A 27,585-nucleotide genomic window follows, 5' to 3' on the forward strand; every position below is an offset into this window, starting at 1 on the left:
CTGATGTTAACTAATATAAAAGTGATCATACATGAAACCCCTGGGATCAGGACAGGTATCTGATGTCACTGTATATAAAAGTGATCATACATGAAACCCCTGGGATCAGGACAGGTATCTGATGTTACTGTATATAAAAGTGATCATACATGAAACCCCTGAGATCAGGACAGGTATCTGATGTTACTGTATATAAAAGTGATCATACATGAAACACCTGGGATCAGGACAGGTATCTGATGTTACTGTATATAAAAGTGATCATACATGAAACACCTGGGATCAGGACAGGTATCTGATGTTACTGTATATAAAAGTGATCATACATGAAACCCCTGGGATCAGGACAGGTATCTGATGTTACTGTATATAAAAGTGATCATGCATGAAACCCCTGAGATCAGGACAGGTATCTGATGTTAACTAATATAAAAGTGATCATACATGTAACCCCTGGGATCAGGACAGGTATCTGATGTTAACTAATATAAAAGTGATCATACATGAAACCCCTGGGATCAGGACAGGTATCTGATGTTACTGTTTATGATATATAAAGTATTTGACACAAAAGCCCTGGGATCGGGACAGGTATCTTAAGTTATAACAGTATTAATGTAATCTGAGAGGTAACTTAAGTTAATTTGTTTAATATAACATACACTGATTTCACATGAAACACCTGATCATGACAGCTATTTTAAAGTACTGCATATAAAAGGCATTGGACGCAAAACCCCTGCGAATACGTACAGGTATTTGAATCAAACGGCTGTTTTCACAATCTGCGCATGATCCGTGACCTATGCAAATTCACATATAGGCCACGCCCACCCGATGACGTAATAGCGGTTACGCTGTACTGAAACCCCTGGAAAAAAGTGCCTGCCTTACTTGGTAGGCCTAAATCACAAGTCCTTATTTTTATTTTTTGTGTGCACAGAAGTATTCTCATAGCTTCATAACAATACAATGGAACCACCGATGACGCATAATGAACATGTTTTGAGGATGTTATTGGACTCTCTCGTGATCTTGAGCTTTTGGGTTTCATTCAAAATATCTTAATTTGTGTTCCTAAGATGAGCGAAAGTGCCTAGGGTCTGGATTGACATGAGGGTGAGTTATTAATGTCAGTTATTTTATTTTGGGGTGAATTACCTCTTTAAATAATGTATAAGTAGATGAATAAAAAATGCTTCAACAGGGTTCATACACATTTTTACTACTAAAATTCCATGAGTTTTCCAAAACTTTCAGGTAAATATCAGACCTAACTTATGTAATGTCTATGTACACAAAGTAAATAAAACAACATGCATGAAAATGCACGGTTTTTACCCAACAAAATGTATTTCATACTTACCCAATATTATATATTCAAGTACACAGATATTTCTTAAACAAATTTCCATAACTTTTCCAAAACATTTTGGGTTTATTTGTTTTTAAAAACTTTTCCAGGCTGGAAAATGCCTTGTTGAAATTCCATGACTTTACCAGGTTTTCTAGGACAGTGAACCCTGTTTAAACAAAATTAAGATAAAACATGAAACACATTTACGTATAGTCCTAGTAAAAATCCTAATTAGATTTTGTCCTTTTATTTTTATTTTTTAAATTTCACGGCATTTCCCTAAAATGGGTGTCAAAATAAGATTTGTCACCAAAAATCATTCCATTTGCTGAAATACAGATACAGTTGTGGCAAACTTGATACTTATCGAAAAAAAAAACCCAGCCCCAACAGCACACAAGAGTTAAGATCTGGAAAAAAAAAAAAAAAATCAGTGGCTATAATTCAGCAAAGAAATTTCACCTCACTGCGCAAACGGTGCGCAGCTTTAACGCTGAAAACTCGTTTGTGCCGAACACGGAAGTAATTCAAAGAAACTCCCGCGTAGTTTTTATTGTTTGGTTTAGTCATGTGCGTCTGAAAGAGATGCAGTGTGTTTACAACCGAATGACTGTGATGTCTAAACTGAAGAGGAAGAAATTATCAGTCGAGGACTATAAATCCGAACAGCAAACGCTGATCAAAAAGTTAAATGACAGCCGGTGTTCAGTAGCGTTACAGGACAGCAGCTGCGCCACAACATCAACAGGCAGGTATGTATGCTCAGTATGAGGAGACCTTTTCACATACTATTATACTGTGATTTTTGCAATTAATAAATGTATTGTGACTGAACATTGACTGCTGCAGGGAGAGATGGTGGGAGAGCTCAGAGCTGAGTGATGCCGAGAGACTCTGGGCTCTTACCTTGACAGCTCTTTGCCCAAACCTACAGTCAGATGATCTGGAAGAGTCCATTCCACAGCTCCCCCCACCGTCATCCACGGTAATAAATGTTGGTATAATACCTATTCATCACTGGTTATTATCATTAAAAAGGTTGTAAATAATACATTTAACATGTAACTTACTAGACCATCTCTTAGTACTGGTTGATTTTTATCCCAATAATGTTTACATAGGACACAATAGATCACAACAATGTTTCCAAAAACTGAAAGTGTTATATTTATTGAAGTATGTAAATTAATTCCTGAGATGAGTAGATGACTATTTGGAATTAATTTATTATTTTGAATGGGGTTGAATCAGATTTAATGCACATTTCAGAAAATGAAACCAGCAGTGGATTTTGTTTTTCTGGGGTGTTTAGCAGTATTCATGTACAGCAGTTAAATAATCAAATGTGAAATAAAACTACATTGTTAATGCTCGAACATAATCCTTGTTAAAACGAAAACTTATCTTTTTGTGTGTGCCTAAAAGCTTTTAACCCTCTAGGAATGATCGAAATAATAATAATCGGTCTAGTTTTTCCAGGTCAATTTTTCAATTACTTTCCTTACCGTTCCAATACTCAAGAACGGAGGACGCGTGAAACTTCCCAGATGTGTTCTTGATATCGAGGACACATGGATGCAGACTTGAGCACCAAACTTGCTTTAGAAGTCCCAGAAGTCATTGCAACTGGAGATGGGAAGCGCAGCATTTTTTATAGATTTATTATTAAAGTTCAGAAATATTTACTTCTTTATCTCAAGAAGGATTTCCCTAAATGAGACAGTGAATATAAACATTACCATGAAAATCTTAATAAAGGAATAAACACATTAAGGGTGTTTATTCGCTGAAATTTGTACTAAAATCTGTTATCTGTTACATATAGTGTGTAATGTATATTTGTAAAGTCTTTATGCAAAGTATATATTTTGAAAAGGGGGAAAACACCCCGCGTTCGTTCTCCCGAGTTGACCTGGCAAGACCGGTCTTCACAAGAAAGCAAGTCTGTTTTCTGTGTTCTTGGAATTGAGAAACAGCCTATGGTCTGGTCCAGCCTTCTCGCGGTCGCATACCTGTCGTCGCTGTGACTAATGCCGACGCTGACCTCTCAAAAAATGTAACTACACGTCGCGATGACGCATAGCGCAAGCTCTGTGAATGGTTGACTTGGGACTATGTTGACGAGTGTGGGCGAAAAAGAGACAAATAAGTAAGTAAAAGAATCGTTCATTATTCGCAATCGAGTTAAAATGTTCAATTAACCGAGATTTTGATTATCAAATCGCCCAGTCCTATGAGACATGCTGCAACTTTTACAGAGACGCACATTGCAGTTTTTATGCTGAAATGATGTGATGTGCAGCCTTATTGTAATGATGGCATTTTTTTACACAATACTAATTTACCCTTAATAAGGAAATAAATGCTTTTCACATACTTGTTAACCTTCAGAAGAAAGGATGTAGTCATAAACTGCACAGATAAAAAAAAATTCATAATCTGCACACATTCAAATAAATATGCTACATATACTCCTCTAAATTCTGTTTGACTTTTTTTTTTTCTTTTGGAAACTGTTTTATGATTCTATAACCAAAGGAACTATGAGACATTTAAAATTGTAGTTAATATTTTAAAAATATAACAATTAATTTACAGGCAAACATTCGTTTTTTATTTATTGCTCAACAAAACTGTTTAAACTAGAAATGAGCTTATAATCAATCTCAGTTTGATAAGATTCATCACCCAGCCCTAGTACTTATATTATTGTATATAATACTTTGTAATACATTCATTTTCCATCAGCTTAGTCCCTTATTTATCGGGGGTCGCCACAGCAGTATAAACCAACTATTCCAGCATATATTTTAAGCAGTGGATGCCCTTCCAGCGGCAACACAGTGGCGCAGTAGGTAGTGCTGTCGCCTCACAGCAAGAAGGTCGCTGGTTTGAGCCTTGACTTAACCTCGACTGGGTCAGTGGCGTTTCTTTGTGGAGTTTGCATGTTCTCCCTGCGTTTGCGTGGGTTTCCTCCGGGTACTCCCGTTTCTCCCACAGTCCAAAGACATGCTGTACAGGTGAATTGGGTAGGCTAAATTGTCCATAGTGTATGTATGTGTGCGCATGAGTGTGTATGGGTTACCGAGTGATTGGTTGCGGCATCCACTGCGTAAAACATATGCTATATAAGTTGGCGGTTCATTCCGCTGTGGCGACTCCAGATTAATAAAGGGACTAAGCCGACAAAAAAAATGAATGAATGCCCTTCCAGATGCAACCTACTACTGGGAAACAACCAAACACTTATTCTCACACACTTATAGACTATGGCCTATTCACCAATAGCGCATGTCTTTTGGATGGTGGGGGAAACATGCACACAGAAATGGCTCAGCTGGGACTCGAACCTTTGACTTTCTTGCTGTGAGGCGACAGTGCTAATTACTGAGCCACTGTGCCACCCTTTCCTCTGTAATAGATGTCATGAAAGATTTGTGAGGTGTTAAATCCAGCTTTGTGTCCTGAAATGGATGTAAGATGCAAATAGACGCAGTAATATCTAAATATGACTTCATGCAGTCACTATGAGGCAAAATGCACTAAACACTTCATTCCCTTCACTTAAATGTCATTTTTGAATTGCCAATCGTATATCACTGTCTTGAAAAGCAGGACCCACCCTTGAACTGTGAAATCTCCAATCTCACATTTTCCTATGTTCTTGGGAACAGTGGGCTAAATGTTGTTTTCCATGGGGATGAGAGAATGGATGACACTGAACTGTCCTTTTCCAGAATCTGCAACAAGGCTGCGGTGTGCTGTCCTGGGCAGCATGTTTATTTAATGAATGACATTTTCCATGAATAGGGTCGACTTTGGTGTCCTGTTACTTAAAAACATACAACAGATAACATTCGAGGCATGAATCACAAACATAAAATTAGACGAAAATATCAGAATTTAGACATCTCTTTAAAAGATTCAGTTGATTGTATTAAAATCTAATATTCTTTTAATGAACCATACATATTTAGCCATGCACCACATTTCTATTTTATTCTTAACAGGTTTGCAAAGGCTAAGTTTGATTGCATAAAGTCTTTTAATATGTGCTAAAAGTTTTTCATTGACCAAAGACTTTAAATAATTTTGTTTTGGCTTTTTTATATCCTATCTACAGTTAAAGTCACAATTATTGAACCCACTGAATTATTAGCCCCTGTTTATTTTTTCCTCCAATTTCTGTTTAACGGATAGAAGATTTTTTCAGCACATTTCTAAACATAATAGTTTTAATAACTTCTTACTAATAACTGATTTATTTTATCTTTGCCATGATGACAGTAAATAATATTTAACTAGATATTTTTCAAGACCCTTCTATACAGCCTAAAGTGACATTTAAAGGTTTAACTAGGTTAACTAGGCAGGTTAGGGCAATTAGGCAAGTTATTGTATAACGATGGTTTGTTCTGTAGACTATCGGAAAAAAAATATAGCTTAAAGGGGCTAATAATTTTGACCTTAAAATGGCTTTTCAAAAAAATAAAAACTGCTTTTATTCTAGCTGAAATAAAAAACATAAGACTTTCTCCAGAAGAAAAAAACATTATAAGACACACTGTGAAAATGTCTTTACTCTGTTAAACATAATTTGAAAAATATTTTAAAAAAGATTAAAATAAATAAAGAAATAAATAATAAATAAATAAAAATCAAAGGGGGGCTTATAATTCTGACTTCAACTGTATGTAAAGTGTCAAATAATATACATTTATTTTCTCCAAGTGTTTATCTTTTCATAATGGAGTATTTTAAAAAGGCAACATAATGTTAAAATTTTTTAATTAGCTCTTTATCGCATCGGTTTGGATTTAGAAATCATACATTGATTTGGTTTTTCTTTTAAACCACTAACAAAGCTGGTGTCCAAGCAGCCAGTGTTACCTTTGTTAACGAAATGTTTACGTCATAATTTTCATGATGAACAAGTTTCTACCGAGGAAAACTAAATAAAGTGATGAGTACTACAACTATAATAAAAATCTACTGACATTTTTGTGGACTAATTAAACGAAGTGAGAATGTGATTGAGAGACGTTTTCTTAAAAATATCCAATAAGAATTAATCTTGCTGTGTGATTCATGATGCTTAATGACACTTATCGTTTACGCACATCTTCACTTTATAATTCCTCTATGAGTAAACAGAGCCATGGGACATTTTGCAACACATTATCATTTGCCAGTCATAATTCATTACGCTACTTATTTACTCAGTGCTATACAGCTGAGCCACATGTACTGTAACACAATCTACAACAGTAAAGTTTGTCATAGACTGATATTGCAAAGTGAACTTAAACAATTTTAAGACCTTTCAAGTATTTAATGGGTTGAAATTGTCCAACAGACTGGTTAATGGACTAGTAGTTCAGGCCCCACTAGTAACACCACATTAAAAGAAAGGGCTTGCTAAATAATCCTGCATTTTCAATAGGCTACTGTTACATGTTACATGCTATATGTGAATTGATTGCTGACACATAGTTTACGTATTACTTATGATATAAATAAACAGTGATATCTAATTTTTGGTCTTCAATGGAAAAGTTACAAGGCATCACAGTGGCGCAGTGGGTAGCAGGATCGTCTCACAGCAAGAAGGTCACTGGTTTGAGCCTCGGCTGGGTCAGTTGGCATTTCTTTGTTCACGTGTTCACGTGGGTTTCCTCCAGGTGCTTCGGTTTCCCCCACAAGTCCAAAGACATGTGCTATAGGTGAATTGGGTAAGCTAAATTGTCCATAGTGTACGTGTGAATGAGTGTGTATGGTTGTTTTCCAGTGATGGGTTGCAGCCGTAAGGGCATCCGCTGCGTAAAAAAAATGCTGGATAAGTTGGCGGTTCATTACGCTGTGGCAACCCTAGTTTAATAAAGCTACTAAGCTGAAAATGAATGAATGAATTTAATGTATACAATATTTGAATTAAATTACACTTAAATTAAAAAAAAAATATTTTAATTAACTAAATCTCGAGTAGATTTAGTTGACTAAAATCTTATGAAATTTAGTGGACTAAAACTAGACTAAAACTTAAATTATTCAGAAGACTAAATTATGACTAAAAACTATAATGGAAAGACTAAAATTAAATCAAAATTTGCTGTCAAGTTTAACACTGCAAGCAGCACCATTTAAAAATATGAATTAATGTTACTATTGGAAGGGTGTAATTTACAAATGTGATAATTTCTGTACTTATTACCGTGAGCTATATTTTTATCTGTTCCCTCAGAAATCTCCTGTTCAAACAGTAAGTGACTGGAGATGGTGCAATGGAAACAAAGATGTAAATCCACCTCCTGGTCTGCCAGCTCCATCATTCCTTGTTCACCCACCACCAGCAAATGACCCCAAGAACCCTTCACAACCTCCAGCAGAAGAAAATACCAGGGCATCTGATCCACCAAGCCTTTCTGATCAAGAGAAACATGCATCTTCACCTGATGGAGACAGTGTGCCAGTATGCAGTACACAAACTACTCAGCAGCGCAAACTAGATGATGGAGTCAACTGCCTTGAAGATTGCAAATTGTTGGATGATCAGGGTGACAGATTTGGTCAAGCAAGGAATGTGTCTGAGACAAGAAGATCTCAAGCAGAATCAAGAACAGTCAGGTCAGTAGAAGGGAAGAGTGCAGAAATGGGTGCAGGAAAATCTGAATCAGGCATAAGAACATTTTCTGGAGCAGAAGGACCAGCATTAGTGCTGGAAACAAAACAAGAAGCAAGTGGGTCTGGATCAGGACAGGAAGCAAAGACTGGAGCAGGTCAAAGGGCAAAATCGGGAGTAAGAGAATTTGGATTGGGAACAGGAACAAAATCTGGAATTGCCAAAGGAGCCAAATCAGGACTGGGAAGAAATTCAATTGCAAGTGGATCTGGATTAGACCTGGGAACAAAATCTGGAGCAAGTAGATCTGGATTAGTACTGGGAACAAAATCTGGAGCAAGTGGATCTGGATTAGTACTGGGAACAAAATCTGGAGCAAGTGGATCTGGATTAGTACTGGGAACAAAATCTGGAGCAAGTGGATCTGGATTAGTACTGGGAGCAAAATCTGGATCAGGACAGGAGGCAAAATCAGGTCTAGTAAGATCTGGGTCAGGACTAGTACAATCTGGAACTGTACAGGAGGAAGAAAACGGACTAATGGTATTTAGGTCAGGACTGGGAACAAACGCAAGAGCAAGTGGATCCAAATTAGGAATGGAAACAAAATCTGGAACAGAATGGGAGGCAAAATCAGGAATACGAGGATCTGGAACAAATTCAGTGGAAGAGAAAATAGCAAATTCAGGATCAAGTGAATCTGGATTAGGACTGGAAACAAAATCTGGAACAGAACAGGAGGCTAAATCAGGAACAAGAGAATCTGGAACAAATTCAGGTGAAGAGAAACTAGCAAAATCAGGATTAGGAAGATCTGGAGCAAATTCTGGAGCAAGTAGATCTGGATCTGGACTGGAAACAACAAGAAGTCCTGAAGGATCTGAATCAGGCTTGGAAACAAAATCAGGAGCAGAACACAGGTCAGAACTGGAGTGCTGTCCCATGTGTCTGATGCCATTTCCAGCCGGGTGAGTAAGTTTCATCTAAGGGTGCAATTACATGTCTTCACACTGCAACTCTATAGTCTGTATCTAAATATAGAAAGCTTATTGGCTGCATCCAAAATCGCTTACTACTCAGTAGGTACTACATTTGAATTTAAACGTACTTCTCGACTGTTAGAAAAATACGTTTTCTACAGTATGAATGTGAGTAGTATGAAAGGAACTCGGACATACTGCATCCGCCATTTTGTCATCAGCACGTGATATACCCACATCAGTTGCTGGCTTCTCTCTCATTTACGAGTTCTCATAATTGGGATGTAAAAATAAGCGATATAGCCACCACAATAAGGGATATTCCCACCCATCTAAAATTAATTTATTGTAAATAAACAGTTAAATTATCAGTAATATGTTTTATTTAGAAATATTATTATTATTATTTACAAAAGAAAAAATAAAATGTACACATTAGCAGCAAATAAATTAGAAAACAGTTCAGATAATTAAAACTAATAGCTTTTATAAAGAAATAGAATCAAGTTATTAAATCTCATTAACCTTTTTTCACTGTGTAACTTACACATTCTGATTAAAGAGCAGCGAATGAATCTCTTTCATTTAGATTTTTCGTTTGATTACATTATATTTTAAAAATGCACACATCTAACGTTATAATGAAAGCATTCGATTGCTTTCCTAACTTTTGTACAAAAGTTTTCAGGCCCTAAAAATGATGTTGCTGTGTAAACAAATGAGCAAAACCCCTAAAAATTTATTTAATTCCATTAAATAAACTTGAACCCAAAATGTCACATTGAAATCCACAGTATCCCAACATTCCCCAATAAGGCATTGTTTTTGGCAGCAGAATAGCTGGTGGAGAACCCTTGTTGGTTGGTTTCTTTGGCTAAAAGTCTTTTTTGGAAGTCATCGGGGTTAAATTGATGGTTGTATTTCAGAATGCCAGATCTGAAGTCAAATCTCGACTCTTTCAGAGGTTAGGTATTTTGCAGAACAGCAACTCAAAAGAGGATGCAGGCGACGTGATGTGCTGTACTTGCAGAGCAGATGCATGTTCTAGAAAGGAGAGACTGAAAGACTGACATCAGCTTTGGCACTAGAGCCAGTTTAGCTGCTCCTTTAGGTAAAGCCAGAACATACACGCTCTCACCCTCACTAACCGCTTGGCAAAACAGCTTGACTAGGCTGGACGATGAAGTGTTGGTGGACGGAATCGCACATTCTCTCACCTCTTTCCAATAGCCAAAATGGAATTAGTCATTTGTTGGAGAAAGACGCTTTATTTTCCCTAAATGAAACGGTTTGGAGTGTTTGCGCCCCAAGATGGATTTCACAGCCATTGTTATGTAACTCACTCCTAGATGATGTGATGTCATCCATGCAGATGTAGAGCACGGGATCCAGTTCAGTTGGGATTTATATTTATTTGAGGCTTCATGAACACCCGATTCTTTATTTTGATGAACATAGCAACGTTCAGCAGCTGCCGTTGTTGTTGTATTACAATAGTATGAAGTATGCAAAGTATTACGCAACACATGGCATTGGATTCTGAGGCTTAAATAACGTGGTGGCTTTGTGGTACAGGGATTGTTTCACATGGCAGTGCCCTGATACTTCATTAAAAACTTTTTAGAGACGTTTGTTTACACAACACTATTTCTATGCATTTTGGCAATTATTTTGAAAACATTTTTACGGCTTATTTGAAAAATGACTATTACATTTTTTTTTTTTTTTTACTTTTTACAAATGCAAAAGAAAAACTTTTGAACATCATAGCCTAGTAAACATGCTCATAGTATTGAAAATGATGAGTTTTGTTATTATAAACAGTTACCTTTTTATTGTTATTGTTCTTTTAAGTTTAATAATGCATAAACTAAGTTAGTCGGTAGCGCTTCACAGTAGGCTGACTTTTCATGCGCAATTTCATAATAAAGTACATTGCGTAACTCACTGACAAGCTGCACAATACCATGTTTATTATCACAGACGATTTATGCACTCAATAAGGGAAATTTCTAAGATAATGATTAATGTTTGCGTAGCTTCTCAGCGAACTACGACTGTGGATTGCTGCTACATATAAAAGCATGTAAAAAATAATACATTCAATAACATTTTAACTCCAAACTTCTCTTCAATGTATGAAATCAATTCTTCTGTGGGACGAATCTGTGAGCAGTTAAACGCGGTAAAGTCTAGATCAGGGCTTCTCAAGTATATCAGCCTGTAATCCCCAAAATAACATTGCCAGTGACTCGTGACCCTCACTATATTACTAAAATATTAGTCCTTTTGTTAGTTATGGATAAAATATGGCAGTTTTAATAATTTAATACAATTTATTTGATTTTGATAAATCACTAAGCGACCTCCTGCGGGGTCCGACCCCCACTTTGGGAACCACTAGTCTTGATGGTATACAGTTGCGGATTGTCCCATTAATATAGCATCATTTTTGTGACACTCAACAATAATTAATATTTTTACTTTGCTGTGAGGGGTAAGCTGGTTGAAGTAGGGGTAGACACTAATAAAATACAATTGAATGGATGATTTAATAAATAATATAAATATTTGCATAATTACTGTTTTTACTTTAATGTGATGGTTGGGTTTTTGGTTGGGGTAGGTGTTAATAAAGTACAATTAATGGGTAATTTAACAAAAGGCTAATTTAATAGCAACAACCGTTAAGTGTTCTGTTTATTTAGCAACCTCTATAAGGATTTTTTGGGCTGCATCCGAAATTGTTTACTACTCAGTAGGTACTGCAATTTAAACGTACTACTCGGCCATTAAAAAAGTATGTTCTCTACAGTATGCATGTGAGTAGGATGAATGGAACTCGGATGTACTACATCCGCCATTCTGTCATCATCGCCTGACCTAGCCACGTCAGTTGCATCGCCTCACTCCCATTCATCAATTGTCTTATGGTGCATCATGGGATAGTGTAGCGTCCATGCAATGCACACTTTAGAATCTCCCCGGAAGTAGTAGGTAATTCGGGTACTTCTTAAATACTGTTTTTCGAAATCTATATACTATTTTTAGTTTACTATATAGTATAAAAGTATGCGATTTCGGACGCAGCTTTGGTTTCTTTTTTGTGGGTATTTGGAGTTTCTGCTCGATAGCGCCCTCGGGCCTTCGAAGATTTACTACGGATCAGACAACTGTGCTTGCCTGACAAATTCGATTTCGATTCAGTAATTTCTTATGTTCATTTATCAACTAAATTGAACTATTGGTGAGAATTATTCTATGCAACATTGAAAATTCCTTGTTATTATTTATAAAATTGCAGTTGTTTTTTTGCACTTTAGTTTACTGTATTATGTAAATCCAACTACTGTAACAAATACAGCTATTTCTCATCTTAAAAATGTATTAGTATATATGGAAATTCAAATTACCATTAACAAAAATGTTGTAGAATTATTAATAATTGTTATATCATTGTAAACAAATTCTTAACTACTAGGGATGTGACGAGATGCTTACTCTACGAGATGAGATGAGACACGAAATTGAATTAACGAGACGATTTTTACCCTATTTATAAGAAATCGTCTTTTATTCAACTGAAAACAAAAATCATAAATTATTTATCACTATTTAGGTGATTTTTTTAAAATCAACTTGTAAATAATGTTATATTATTTCTATTTTAATGAATTCTATGGAGTAATGGGCATGCAAAACTGCTAAATATCTTGCTTTTAGTCTATGTAAATGGAAAATTGTCTTTTTATCATTTTAAATATTGGCAAAATATTTGCCAGCATATGAATGGAAAATAGATTTTTATTCAACTGAAACAAAATCTTAAACTGCAAAACAATTTAGGTCTTTTAATTTTTTTTTTAATGAATGGTATTTTATTTAAAATTTTCATTTTTTTTTATTTGAAGGAATTCCATGCGGAAAAGGACATGCAAATACTGCTAAAAATCCCTCTAATCTTCAGTGCTAATTTCGCCCTCACACTCCATAACATCACAACTCGACTTCCGCTATGCCTCGTATGGAGTAGATGTGGTTGGAAGTCGCTCCGTGTACATTTATCTATCCTTTCTCAGTAGTTCTGATTTTGTTATATCTCTCTATCTAACTGGGAACTTAAGCGTACAACTTTAAGGAAGAATGCCGAAATCAGTGAAGTCAGGGCGAAACATTGTAGATATGCTTACTGACAAGGGGAGCGAACAGGGAGCTAATGATATAGCTAGTGCTGCAGCTCAAACAGAAGAGATAACAACAGCTTCCTTAAAGGAATTAATGTCATCCACTATTCGCTCTGAAATGTCTTCACTGCGATCTGAGCTCTTATCTGAACTTTGCTCGGCAGTGTCAACGCTACAAACAAACCTGTCCACACAAGCCTAAAAGATCGGCGACATTGAAACTACACTTACTGTTTCTGATGGCCGTTTGACAGCAGTGGAGAAACTGTGAAACACCTCAAACAGAGAACGCTGATCTGAAACTTAAGCTGGATGACCTGGAGAACCATTCGCGGAGACAAAACGTACGAGTCAACGGGCCAAAATCCAGTGACTTTCATGTCATCAATGTTCACTAAACGCTTTGGAGAAGGCACTTTTGAGAGACCCCTCGAAATCATTCGTGTTTATTGTGTTGGGCAACAAAAATCTCAATGAAACTCATTCCCTACGCAAATGGTAGTTTGACTACACCGATATCAAACAAAATAACTTATTTTGAAATTTAGTCGCGAGCAGGTACATTTGGAGTTTAACGGCACGGTTGTTCGTGTTTTTCTGACCATGTCCGAAGAGGTGATGAGACACCCGGGCCAAGTTCAAGGATGTAAAAACTTCCCTCCGCAACGCTGGCATTACCTATGAAATGCTGCACCCAGCCAGACTCCGCGTCGATTTCAAGGGACAGAGACACGTGTTTCTTACTCCACAAACCTTGAAAATTTTGTCAGCTCGGTTATTAAAAGGTCACGAAACACCAAAACACATTTTTTGAGCTGTTGACAGTCATGTGTGTCCCACACTGCTGAAAACACTATTAGGAAACATATTTTTCACCGAAAAGTGAAAAATGGTTGTTTTTGCGTTATTTCGAGCAAACTCATTTTTCCGGTTTGAAACAAATTTTTTTGTAGCTGCGTCACACCGATTAGATACTTGTGTGTAATCCAGCGTGTAGACTGTATGTCTATCTGCGAGTGCATGGTGACATCTCTGAGTGTGCTGCATTATTCATGAAAAAGACTTGGTTCAAACCAATCAGCGCACTCGGTTGTGTATGCGGTGCAACTTCATTTATATGCATGATAGCTTCAAAGACTGTTTTACCTGTACAGTGTTCAGACATATCTCGTTTGTCACAAGGGGCATGATTGAAATGTTCTTAAATGAAAGTGCCAAACTGCAGTTAAAGTCCACCATTAAAAAATTTTGCAAATAATTTGATTACTGATGTCCATGTTAACACAGTCACTGTCTTTCTGCCCTGCGTCTGTGCGTTTGTTTTGCCTCTGTCCAAATCAGCGTGTGCTCAAACCAAAACTTTTATTGCAAATTTTTATGCACCTTCCCTCGTTCTCTCCCCCGACACTCCCACCTAAATAGAGCTGGACACACCCGCTTTCCTGACTTTTTCCAAACTAGAGGTGTGAAAACACCCTGCTGATACAGGGGTTTTGTGGCCCTTTAAGTCTGCAACAAGCCTTGCTTAACAGAAATGACTGAAATATGAAAATAGGTTGCAATCGTATTGTTTTGAATAATCGAATAAGAGTTCTATAAACTAGATTTATGAAAAAATTAGGCAACCCGTACTTGATGTTGACATTTTTTTAAGTTTCTTGAATTACGCCATGCTTCATAACATCACAACTCATGAGACCACTTTTCGCCTCGACGAGACATTTCGTCGCGATTTAATCTCGTCATACGAGATCTTGTCACACCTCTATTATTACTCATTTGATCTTCTTGTAAAGTTTACCAGTAATCTCTAAAACTTCAAATGTTAACTTTATAATACTCATTAACTCGTAAATGAACTAAACTTGTTTGTAAATTGCTACCTACTTTTCTTTTTAACCTTAAATTTTGGTGTTGAATTAAAAAATCATCAGAACTGCATATTGATAAACATTCATCTTTAACGAAGGCCAGCTCTTCAATAAAAGTGGTTCATGATCTTCTCTACCCACGAACTTTGGCGCAATTCTCTGAAAGAGGAAACTCAATGTTGAAACACAGCAGACTGTGAGTGTACCTAAAGAGAGCAGGAAGAGAAACCCCACAGAAAGACAGTTATTCATCAGAAAGTCGGGTCAGAAAGTCACCAGATTTTTTGCGAGGTTTGAGATCAGTTCTCCTTGGGCGCTGTGGGAAGTTTGAACAAGGCAGCACTTTGTTGCGAACGCAGGACTGGCGCGCGCCGCTGCCCGCTTTCTGCCCGCCGTGTGTACATTGGCCAGTCTGAAGAACACAAGGAGCCCCGTCAGAGAGACACAATGAGCGCTCTTGTCAAGGGAAGGAGAGATAGAGAATGAGGCACGTATTGAAAGCGGGACTGGTGGAGAAGAGATGGAAATCTAGATGGAGGGAATCAGGGGAATGGGTGGATTGGGTTTGAGGTTTGCTGCTGGGAAACATCAGGCTGTCTGGGTTGGAAAAGGGATTAGAGAGGATAGGAAATACAAACACACGAATGCCAGTGGAAATGAATGTCATTTTGGGGGAGGAAGGATTTGCTGTTTTGAAATGTTTACTGGTAATGTTCAATTGGGAAAATCTAAATTGAGACACCCGATGACCTTAGAGTTTTTTTTGTTTTTGTCAATGGGTATAAAATGATGAAACTAGTGTTCTCTGGTAATATTTGTGCACACATATCAGTGAATTGTAAAGCAGTAAAATTTAAGTTGTTACTTTTACCACTAGTTTCAAATATAAATGTGACTTTAAAAGAATCACTCCACTTTTTTTGGAAATAGGCTCATTTTACAACTACCCTTTATGATTTTTGAATCCATTCAGCTGATCTCCAGGTTTGACGGAAGAACTTTTAGCTTAGGTTAGCATAAATAATTGAATTGGATTGCACCATTAGCATCTCGCTTAAATCAAAAAAGCATTTTGATAATTTTATTATTTAAAGTTTGATTATCCTACAGTTACATTGTGTACCAAGACTGACAGAAAACCAAAAGTTGCCATTTTCTTGTCAATAGGTATAAAATGACAAAACGAGTGTGTTGCGGTTAACATTTGTACACACATATTAGTGACTTGTAAAATAGCACATTTTAAGCAGTCACTTTTACCATTAAATTCAAGTATAAATGTGACTTTTTTTGGAAATAGGCTCATTTACTCAACAATAGACTCAACTACCCTAAAGTTAAATTGTTGAGCTTCATGATTTTTGAATTCATTCAACTGATCTCCGGGTCTGGTGGGAGCACTTTTAGCTTAAATCAATGGATCGGATTGGACCATTATCATCTCACTTCAAAAAAAGGCTGACAAAAAAGGAAAATGTTCTATTTTCTTGGTAATTGACCAATACCAACTATTCCTGTGTCAAAGAACTTTGCTGCTATACCATGGCTGCAGCAGACACAATGATATTATGCAGCGCTGTTACCTACTTTCCTAGCCAGGGACTGTTTTCAAGAGCTACATAATATCAAAGTCTTTTGATTATTGCCTAATTCAATTATCCATGCTAAACTAAGCTAAAAGTGCTTCCCCCAGACCCAGAGATCGGCTGTATGGATTCAAAAATAGTAAAGGTCAACTGTTTTACTTTAAGGGACTTCTAATGTTCCAAAAATATTGAAGTGTTTCTGTAATGTGCCATAACAGATTGCTGAATTACCTTAGCTCAACACACCTGAATCAGTCATCTCTTCCTCCTTCCTATAAGTAACTTACAGCACAAAATAAACATGAATGAGCCTCAGAAGAAGGAACCCGTGAATAAAACAGCTAACAAGTAAAGGGTTATTTTTGTCTAGGAAGTTGTTCTTGCAGAATAGGAAAGGAATGGCTGATCAGGGCTTTATTCTGCGAAAACAACCGCCTAAATGTACATTATCCAATACTTGCCACAAAACTAAACAGTTAGACACCTAATCTGAATGAATAGGAATACAAGAATGTATTCACTGATGCTCAAGATGATTCGAATAGCGGAAAACGTAGTACCCTGTTTTCCGCTATTAGCTTGATCATTTGTCATACCTTGGAATGTTGTGATTGACCAATCAGAATGAAGTATTCCAGAGAGCTGTATAGTAAACAGTAACATCACACAATATTCCATTTATCACAGGAAAGCTATTCATTTATATTTAACTAGAAAAAGAAACTCAAACATATGCACTATATTCACATATTTTATAAATCTACAATATATTATTTATTAAAATTATTATTATAAAAACAGTATAGTTCAAAGCTTTGGTTTCCTAAAAGAAAGCAGATATCGTTTCTGATATGCAAATCAGATATGCGAATGGAATTGAATCCATAAAGCTTATGAATAGAAATGGAATTCTAGAATTCTTAGTGCCCATTAAAACTAAAACATTGACCCAAAAACACATACCCCCCCACAAAAAAACAAATTTTTTTTTTCAATCATCCTTTGGGTTAAAAAAACTACACTTTAGAGTTTTTATGTTTTGTTTTTATTTTTAATTTTACAGCATGGCCACTGTAGTGGACCACAGGACCATTTTAGTTAGAAACAACAGCCAAACTCAGATGACAAAACTGTACAGGATATGGCTGTAAAGGGATATTACTCCAACATTAATGTAACAAAAACAAAACAAAAGCCTTTTTTTTTTCGCTTGTATTGAAATTCCTGGAACAGTTTAGTCTGAACGAGAGCCGAATTCAAAAAAAAAAAAAATAGAAGTGATGTTAATCCAAAACAAACTCAACATAAAAACGATTTAAAACTGGTTGTCGTTCTCTAATTGTCTCTAATTCTCAAATTCTCTGATTGTGAGACTCTAAGTCAGAGTCTCCCTCAGCTATCTTATAAAGAATCCTCTGCCTCCTACAACATGCAGTCTTTTGTATTTTTTTAATTACATTGTGATGGTCCTGGTGTCCACTATAGTTGACATTTAAAAAAGGATGATATTTTGAAACACACAATTTAACAGCTTTGAAAGTGAAATGTATTGTTCCTGACACTTTAATAAACAAATATATATGTAATAATAATAATAGTAAAAAAACATTTTAAAAATTAGCAAAATTCTACATACCTCTCTCCTTGTGCTCGTTTGTATGTCGGCCATTTTGTATGCAATGTATGAAGTGGTTCCTAGCATGCCAGCCAATCAAATGACATATCACTAGAAAGCCCAGGATGTCCTCTGCACAGTACAACAAGCAGGATCAGGAGGATATTGAAGACAGGAGATCGATCTAAAGGAGAACATTCATTCATTCATTTTCTTTTCAGCTTAGTCCCTTTATTAATCTGGGGTCGCCACAGCAGAATAAACCACAAACGTATTCATATGTTTTACACAGCGATGCCCTTCAGGCTGCAACCCATCAGTGGGAAACACCCATACACTTTAATTCACACACATACACTACCAACAATTTTATCTTACCCAATTCACCTGTACCGCATGTCGTTGGACTTGTGGGGCAAACCGGAGCACCTGGAAACCCACGTGAACGCAGGGAGGAGAATCAGTTGCCACAAAATGAGTTAGAAACAACTTCTAAGGCAGAGTTGATTTTTTTCACTTGTTAAGTATTACATAATCGATCAAACCCTACTGATTAATCGACGAGAAGTCAAGCAGACAACCGATTATCTTACGAACTGACAAGGAACAGACCATTGTACATAAAGGCATAGTTCCCTCATTCATCGTTTACATATCCTCTACTTGTTCCAAGCCTGTCAGAGTTTCTTTCTTCTGTTTCACACAAAAGGAGATATTTTGAAGAATGTTGGACTTACCTAATATTTTTGCTTTTACCATGGATGCCAGTGGCTGTATTTTTCCAACATTCTTCAGAATATCTTCTTTTGTTTTCAACAGATGAAAAAAAAAGTGAAAGTTTACATCCACTTGAGTATTTAATTAAAGTTGAGGAAATCTTTCAGTTCGAGGTGCTGCCCATCGATGGATTTGCTCTTCAGTGAAATTTAAACCACACTGAACTGAACTAAATTGAACTTCAACTCTAAAAACTGGACTGACACTTTCAATTTACTAGAACTTCTATGTTAAGCTGCTTTGACACAATCTACATTGCAAAAGCGCTATAGAAATAAAGAATTGAATTCAAAAAGTGAACTATCCCTTTAAGATGAATAAATACCATAACAAACGGGTTGCAGATTTAAAGTTAACTTGCATTAATTTTAATACATTGTGTTCCCAAAATAAGTTTTAAAAAGTGCATGAATTCTGACTAAAATGTGTTCAGCAAATGCTTGTTAAGAATTGTTGGATACCACGAGAAAATCTGATATAAGAGAGTCATGAATTATTGAAGTATTTCCAGATAAATGCTTTTAGAGTGATATCAGGGGATCGGCTACATTGTAAACAGCTTTTCTCTACAGTCCAAGACTTACATCAACATGCATTATTCCCAAATAGAGTTCTGAAAGACATAGAGGGATCAATAACTTATCATGACTCAAAAATCTTCTTTTGTTTCCAGAAGTGGCGGTTGTGCAAGAGAGAAACAGCCTCGCTTGTGTTGTTTTGCAAACCGCAAACGATCCTGTTTTCTCTTTAGTGCTTTTCTATTAGAGCTTTGCAGTTTTGTGTGTTAGTATTATTAAAGTTTGCATGTGTTCTGTTTTTCAGGTTCACCCAGATGGAATGTGATGGACATCTTGCGCAATGCCTATCAGAAATGCACGATGATATTATTTGGTGATTATTATTAGGAATTACTGTTATATTATTTTGGATTTTTACATTGCATGTGCAGTGTATGTAAGCATTTCTAGTAACACTTTACAATAACCATACATGAATAATGATTAATATGTAAACTAAACATGACTTTATTATGAATTAATGATGAGTTAATGTATGCGCTAATCATGAACTAACTTTAACTACAACTTGACTCACGTGAGTTCATGTGTGAATAATAGTTACCTTTATGGTAACACTTTAGGTTAAATTCACAGTATTAACTAACCATTACGTAACACTACTAGCTTAATAATCTACTAATTAGCTGTTTGTTATTAGTTAGTAAGGTAGAAGTTGGCTGTAGGTTTTATAAGGGATGCAGGATAAGATAATACTTTATAGCTACTAATGAACAGCTCATATCTTAATAATAGGCAAGTAATAAGCCAGTAGTTTATAGCATGAGTTATGACCTAAACTTAAGTGTTACCATCTTAATTTCTTGTTAGTACATGTTGTAAATTACTGTATTAATTAACATTTAAGCTAAATGAGCTTAAACTCATGAGCTAAATGAGCTTAAACTAAATGAGCTTAAACTCATGAGCTGTTAATGTATGATTATGTCATGACTTTACTTGGAGGGGCACATTATCATTAACTCTTCCTTAATTACTCAACAACTCCTGTGTTTAAACTGTTGATGTTGACAGAACACTTTACTATAGTATTCAGTGTAAACACTAGACAAATGTGCATAAGGAATTCATAAGTAGTTAAGAATGGGTTCTTGACAATGTGCCCCTCCAAGTAAAGTCATGATATAATTTTACATTAACATGAGTTCATTATAATTAAATTAAGCATAAGCTCTGATTAATTAACAAACAATCATGTACTAACAAGTAATTAGAGTAGTTGTTATTTACAAATGAACTCTTGTGACTTAAAGTTAGTTCATGATTAGCGCACGCATTACTTTATTCTGAACTAGTGATGAGTTCATGTTTAGTTTACATATGAACACATCATTATTCATGTAGTATTGTTATTGTAAAGTGTTTCCGCATTTCTTATTTGATGGAAAAGCGTGCATTATGCAATAAATAACATGCTCTCTCACAGACTACTGTTTTGATTTTCGGGGGTTTTTACACTCAGAAATCACGAGACAGAAAATGTCAAGTCATTACAATGAACATTTACTGATTTACAGTTGTTATCTAAGATGCTTAAGACTTAACTTCATAAAACCAAAGACATGTTCACATCTCTCTCCTTCTCTCCCACCCTCAGCCCACAGAAACTCTACTAGAGCTTTCATTTACAATAATTTATAAAACAAACACTTCAAATATAAAAGTATTCCCCTGTAGCACATTGATAAGAGCGTCGTTTGCTTTGGACTCAACATGAGGAAAGAACTGACAAAAAAAAAATCAAAGAAAAGCAGAAAACATCTTGCGACAGCTTTTGGCAAGTTAATAAATAATGGAAATTTCTTGCTAAAAATGTATTCAGGGACAGGTAAGTGTGTGTTTTTTTTATTGCAGTCTTGGGCTCTAAAGTTTGAGACTAGCGCTTAGTGGGACACTGGATGGAGATCTCTTATAATGGTGCAGAAACAAATTTATTTTTGTGAAAATTTGTACGGTTTAAATTACAGATATTTACAGGTATGCCAAAACTCATTCCAGTTCAGAAAGAAACAGAAATCGGACATCTTTTCATGTGGATTCTGTACATTAGCTCAAGCTGCTGGAAAATGAAGCTGTTGGTCGGATGAATGTTGCTTTTACTTGGTCCTTTGTCATTTGCCGTAGTACCTGTTCTTCTAGAGCCTACAATAATAGTAGAGCATTCGCTCTATTTAGACTGCTTGAATGTTTTTTATCTTGGCAGTCACCTGAATAACATCCCATATATCATTCATAAATAGTGGAGTTGATGGAAATGTTTTTGTAGCAGTTTTTCATTAGAGAGCTGCAAACACAGCAGGGTAATCTGGCTTTGCTCTCTGCCTCGTTATCGTTACGTTCGTCACGCTTGTTATCTCCCAGCCCGTTCTTTGTTCCTAGCCCGTCTGCTAATCTCGCTACTGTCTGACACAAAAGTGGCTAATTAATCCTGTTAACATGGCAGCGATTCTTCATACAGGTCTGATTTCATCAAAGCATTCACATCTAAGACAGTCGTCTTCACTCTCCAGGAAAAGAGGAACTAAAACAGCCCAAAAGTTGGAGATTAAATGTGGCGCAAGATTGAAAACATATCTAGTTTGCTTAATAACACAATGCCTTATCGCTGTGAGGGATTAATCAGTCAGGCTAGACTTTGATTGGCTGTTTTCATTTCTTTGAAGGGAAACTGAGGGTTTAGAAGTTCAATTTAAAGAGCTTTTCTTTTGTGGGCTGGAATTTTAAAAGGAAACGATGCTTTAGCTGTGTTTCCCCAGCGGGAAAGTGTGTACGGCTAGGTTCAGAATAGCATGCTAACTCGCTACTCTCTGCAGTATGCATACTGTGCACTGATGACCTACTGCATTTGCCAAGACACACAGCACAGAATAATGTATCCCAGAATGCAATGACCACAACTGGTCATTCCGTTTCCATTCTGTTTTTTTTTTGTATGGAAGGCCATTGGGGCCAAAAGTGTATAGAACACATTAAAGTCGATTGCATCAACATGCTTATTTTAAGCATATCAATACATCAACAAACACAACAGCCTATGAAATTGCTGTGTTTCTTGTTTGCATATATGACCCATGCAAGTACACAATGTTTGTACTTCCATGTTAAACATCATATTTATGTCACAATCCATAAAAGTAACTGTTTCAACAAACAAACTGTTTTTTAGCACACATAAACACACACACTTTGACTGTTAAAACAGTTTTTATGGATTGTGACATAAATACGACACAAAGCGAATGCCCTAACACAGTGGTTCTCAAACTGTGGCTTCCTTTTAGTGATACATGGAGGAAATGCTGAATAATTAAAAAAATATGCAACAAAATGAACACAACTTTAACCCTTTGCCACATAAGATAACACCGTTGTGATCAGTAAATTAATTTTAATAAGCTAAACCTTTTATTTTATTTTTAATTTCTAATGTTTGTTATGTATTCTATCATTTGAAGCTAATTTGTTGAGGGCGTATCCCGTATTTTTATATCCCAATGTTAACAGGTATGGATTAATCACTTTTCTAACGCGCAGTAAGCAGATCTAATTTCTGATTTAAGTATGTAAATCCAATTCATATATTTAAAATAACAGTTAATGTTTAGATTTCAAAGATATATGTTGCATGTGTATTTGACTTATTTGTGTATTTAAAAAAATATCAGACATAGTTAATACATGAATATGATGACGTATAGCCTGTATTCATGATGTCCAAAGAACATTTCCAGGTTTTGATGAATAGGCTACTCTATGATAATACTTTACATGTAAGTACAGCAGATTTCTTTTTACTTTTCAAGAACAGTGTTATTTTTAATTCACTTTTAAAAGCACATTTTAATTTAAACGTTGATGTTTTCTTTCTTTATTTTTTTACCTGTAAGCACAGTGCAGTGTTAATGTTCAAACTAATTATAATGATTAAAGTGTCTGACAATAATAAATATTCTTAATAAGAATAAATCTGCCACGTTTTTGAACTGCGCAGAGCTGTAGCTGCTTAATTTGGCCTACTAAGCTACTGTACTGTAGAAAGTAGAAAGTTAAAGTTATCATGGTGGTACTTGTAGAGAAAAACATTTTCTGAGGTGGTACTTTGTTAAAAAAGGCTTGAGAACCCTTGCCCTGACACACTCAAGCTGTGTGTGCTAATAAGTTGTTTTGAAGACTTTTGGCCCCGATAACCTTCCATAATGTTAAGGCTAATTTTTCTGTCAAACTGTGACCAGAAGCTGCATTTTACGCAGTTTTTGAAGTATGAATCATCTCATCATCTCTTTTACTGTTAATTAAATAACAGCAAACTAACAGCACATTCTGAACACAGCTTGTGTTTTCAAATAAAATAAGATTAGCATTCTGTGCTAACTACGTTTTCGCAAGTGCTGCATTACATTAAATTTAAGCTTTTGATTGCGAGCGCAAAGACACAACTCCGCCATGTGTTTTGGTCATCTGAGATTCAGTCACAACACTGTTGCACAATTTGACCATGACATAACACTAGCAACAAGATGTCCAAACCCCTTGTTTGTGCTTTCTCGCCTTCTACAACATCTCAACAGCTAATCACTGACAGATCACATGAGCATAACACAAATCCCACTTGTCAAAGTGAGCACAAGACATTTGAACAGTTTAGTGTGTGTGTTCTGTAATAAATTTGACTGTTATATTAGCCCCAGGATCATTGGAAAAACATGCTTGTGGTGGCGTTTATGCAATAATACATTGCGTACCAGTTTCCACCTGGCATTAGCGTTGCGTTTTCAGTGATCTAATCGCAGGTGGTCAGCAGAGACCATTACTAGGACCTTTCCCTCTTATTTTCTCACTGGTTTTATGGAAGCAAGTCTAAGCCATGAAGTTTGAGGCTTGTGGTGTTTGTGAGTCCCACAGAGAAGCTCTGGAATGGAGAGAAGTGACAATAGTGAAGAACGAGAAGACCAAGGTTGGAACATTTATGCTTGTGTTTTGTTTTTATGCGGCAGGTCATTTTGTTGTTGACTTGTTTGAACGGTTACATTGGTGCCGAAACCCAGTAGGAAGGAGGAACACGCTGTCAATAGAGCTGGTGGGTAATGCCAGGAGGGATGAATCCACTCTCTGTCGTCTGTCAAGTCATGAAGTAGCAGATGAGGACTAAGGGGGCTTTTTGGTGAATTTAACATGATAGGGCTGAGCAGGGAGATCAAGGCAATCATCCCTCACTGCTGGACATCCAAATCTGTGGTTGGAATTGGGAGGGTGTCTCTGGCCTGCAATGGAGCAGTAGGGGAATATGAGATGATGTGTAGAATGAGGCAGAGAGCCAAGAGAGTGGAGCGAGACCGGTGTGGTGTGAGTGTTTGTCTTTGCTGGTCTCCTCTTTCTTCAAACATTACATTTTGTTCAACACAGCAAGCAGACTGTTGGTCATTGTGCAGCGTAACTCCATTGGTCAGCATCTGTCAGAGTTTGTTCAGTGTGTCCTACACGTCGTCCTACATCAGGCTCAAGTCGTAGCGAGTTTGCCCGATTTACTATGTAGAATCTGTGTCGGCTGCTCGGTGAAAGAGCTCTGATTGGCTCTCATTTAGATATGAATTAGAGCACGAGAACAAATCTAAAGTGAAGAAAGAAAGAAGAAGAAGCCGCGTATATTTTCACTGCATTTCCTAAATATTTGCAAATAATATAGACTATCAGACATATTTGCTCGAGCGAAACCCACTGTGGTAAGCGAGAAGTCCGTGAACACTGCTTTGCTTGCAGCTTGTATGTGTGCAGCACTAGTTCCAGTTTCCTTTTGGGGAATGACAATACAGGTACTGACACCTGGAGGTATGGAAAGATACGTCATCTGGTGCAGGCGCAGAAAGAACATTCTCATTTCGGTCAGCTGTTGTCCATGTGGTGCGTTCACGAGCAGTTGTTTTGGTCCTGATGGGACCAGACAAAGCCAATCCAAGCCAACAACCTCCAATTCTTTGATTTTGGCTTGATGAGTCCAGGGTTTTAGGTTAGAAGGCTGTATATGGTCGTAATAATAGTATTTGGTCTTTCATGGCAGTTTGAAAGCATTCAAACACATGAGTGTTTACACTCTGAAAGAATCCTGACCTCTAGAAGTGGGCCGAAGTTGATGACTTTTAAACCTTGTTATGCTTTAGACCGGCATTTAATGTTGGCCACTTATGAATGATTAGATGAAAACACATCTTAATACCAGGTGTAAACATGTGCTAAATGTGTAATCAGTTTTATCTGAGATATATGAACTGATTGATTACGTTAGTTGTGATACACTTCACTCTAGTTTAGAAATGAATCATCTTGTGAGTCAATCCAAAAGTGCTCAGTTGCGTTTGAACAATGTAGTACCGACACTCAAACTTTTAAATAGCTTCTACAAGTTTCTGACTCAGCACTCACTTTGTTGTACCAGATGAGCTTCTGAGCAGGTTTACTACACCGGAATAGCTGTACATACTTTATGGAGCAGCTGTGTTATGGTAATATTCATTTGTGTGAAACGCAGTTACAGCTGTTAGTGTACTACCACTAAATGTTTCTCCAATGAGTCTAGTTTAGTAATATTATTGGATGTCTGATGTACTTGAGCTTTTTGATCATTCGGTGCTGTCCATCATGTCTTGGTTTCAAAATATGTATCAGTGCTTTTATGTTATGTAAAAAAAAAAAAAAAACTAAGAAAAAAAACAAACAAACAAACACCTGCAGTCCACATTCTCACTGAATGTTGCGTTGGAAAGTCAACTCCGGTCTAACGTGGAGTTCAGAGCAGTTGGGAGCATGGTGAATTCTAGATCTTTGAGGCACTTCTTCAAAACAACACATTTTATCTCCCGTTTAAAATCGACATGGGTGGTTAAAAGCATGTGGTTCCAGCACAGCTACCCACTGCGGATGAAACCATCATGGTCGTCAATTAAAATGTGCCACTTTGCATCATAGAAGGCATCATAAATTCTTCGATTGGCTACCTACACTATAATACAACATTTACCTTTAAACATTATACATTCTTGTTTTGCTTGAGGACACGCCTCACAAGATTAAAGAGATTCCCCAAAATAAGAAAAATCCAACAAAACAAAAAGTGCACATTAAGTTAGAACTGTCATATTTTGCTAGGGTTGATGGGAAATGTAGTCTCTGGTGGATGCAGGCACACATCGATGGAGCTAAAATTGAGTCCCAGGCAACAGTGCGCGCACACACACAAACATGGGCCTTAAATGAAAGAGGATGCTGGGAAGCAGGAAGACAATCAACAGCTGAAATTTGGGGAATAGTTCTGAAGTTCCTCTAGTCCTTTCTTCTTCCAGTGTAACCCCAAAATAACTCGGGGGAGGGTCCGCACTTGAAGTCTTAGTGTCGCCTTTTACCACGGTTTTTAGAAAACTTCTATGTGAACACACATAGTCTGAGCTAAACTCAGCTGTAGTAGTTTTGTAGAGCCGCAGGCAGAGAAATACAGGCCGCAGTGTTCTTCCCTCATACGGTTTCTTCAGTGGAGAGCAGCAGAGGATTAATGTACTCGAATCCCTCAAACTCAGACTGGTCTATTCTCTTTATCACATCCCTGAGGAGAGAAAACAACATTATTCATTTAGGAGCTACGATTCAACTGTACATTTTGCACTGTGGCTCAAAACAAACGCTGGAAAATGGTGAATAAGGTGGAGAAATAAGGCTAATAGTGCAAATGAGGTGGATCCCCAAAGCCACGCTGACTTATTACATCATCAACAAGTACCAAATAAGAGGTATTTACCAGCCAAAGTGAATTTTTCTGGAAAAAATATGTAGGCGACTACGTATAAGCAATAACAAGAATTGCAGAGAGAACTTTGCCCGCATCTCATTTTTACATATACATTCATTAATTAGCAGACACTTTAATAAAAAGTGAATAACACGAAGAATATTGCAAAGGTATTCACCCCCTGGAGGCAAAGAGTTTCTTGAATATAAGCTTAATTTATTGCCAGCGTGATTTAATGCAGTGG

General features: G+C 36.6%; 2 protein-coding genes and 1 long non-coding RNA gene across 10 annotated transcripts in view; 2 read left to right on the forward strand and 1 right to left on the reverse strand.

The window, feature by feature from the left end:
* The first annotated feature begins 468 nt into the window (after positions 1 to 468).
* Positions 469 to 27,585, forward strand: part of LOC147842616 (uncharacterized) — a 1,013,036-nt gene continuing 985,919 nt past the window's right edge. The window contains exon 1 of the long non-coding RNA XR_015497795.1: positions 469 to 859. This is a non-coding gene — a long non-coding RNA (uncharacterized LOC147842616). The remainder of the gene's footprint in view (positions 860 to 27,585) is intronic.
* Positions 1,901 to 20,994, forward strand: si:ch73-70k4.1. Of its 6 annotated transcripts, none has more exons than XR_015497761.1 (5): positions 1,901 to 2,109; positions 2,207 to 2,342; positions 7,599 to 8,944; positions 19,812 to 20,436; positions 20,685 to 20,994. XR_015497761.1 is itself a non-coding variant. In XM_087264491.1 (4 exons), exons 1-4 carry the CDS (start codon positions 1,943 to 1,945, stop codon positions 19,882 to 19,884), a joined length of 1,722 nt encoding a protein of 573 aa, XP_087120617.1. In that variant the 5' UTR covers positions 1,901 to 1,942; the 3' UTR covers positions 19,885 to 20,994. The 6 variants fall into 6 exon arrangements, 1 of the variants encoding a protein (XP_087120617.1); XR_015497763.1 differs by having other exon boundaries at positions 19,812 to 20,040; positions 20,836 to 20,994; XR_015497762.1 differs by having other exon boundaries at positions 19,812 to 20,034; positions 20,836 to 20,994.
* Positions 21,050 to 27,585, reverse strand: part of prkcz (protein kinase C, zeta) — a 223,504-nt gene continuing 216,968 nt past the window's right edge. For 2 of the 3 annotated variants that reach the window (XM_087263404.1, XM_087263403.1), the window contains exon 15: positions 21,050 to 27,158. In XM_087263404.1, coding sequence (XP_087119530.1) covers positions 27,071 to 27,158 — 88 coding nt within the window. In that variant the 3' untranslated portion in view covers positions 21,050 to 27,070. 3 annotated transcript variants of the gene reach the window in all.

This window comes from Danio rerio, chromosome 8, assembly GCF_052040795.2.
Source record: "Danio rerio strain M-AB ecotype USA chromosome 8, GRCz13ab, whole genome shotgun sequence".
Taxonomy (NCBI): Eukaryota; Metazoa; Chordata; class Actinopteri; order Cypriniformes; family Danionidae; genus Danio; species Danio rerio.

What these genes read in the sequence shown, in the direction of transcription:
- si:ch73-70k4.1 (XM_087264491.1), top strand. Translation starts at nt 1,943, where the DNA reads ATGCAGTGTGTTTACAACCGAATGACTGTGATGTCTAAACTGAAGAGG. An exon ending in TCCCCCCACCGTCATCCACG is followed by an intron (nt 2,343 to 7,598) that starts GTAATAAATGTT and finishes CTGTTCCCTCAG; the next exon opens with AAATCTCCTGTTCAAACAGT. An exon ending in CTGATGCCATTTCCAGCCGG is followed by an intron (nt 8,945 to 19,811) that starts GTGAGTAAGTTT and finishes TCTGTTTTTCAG; the next exon opens with GTTCACCCAGATGGAATGTG.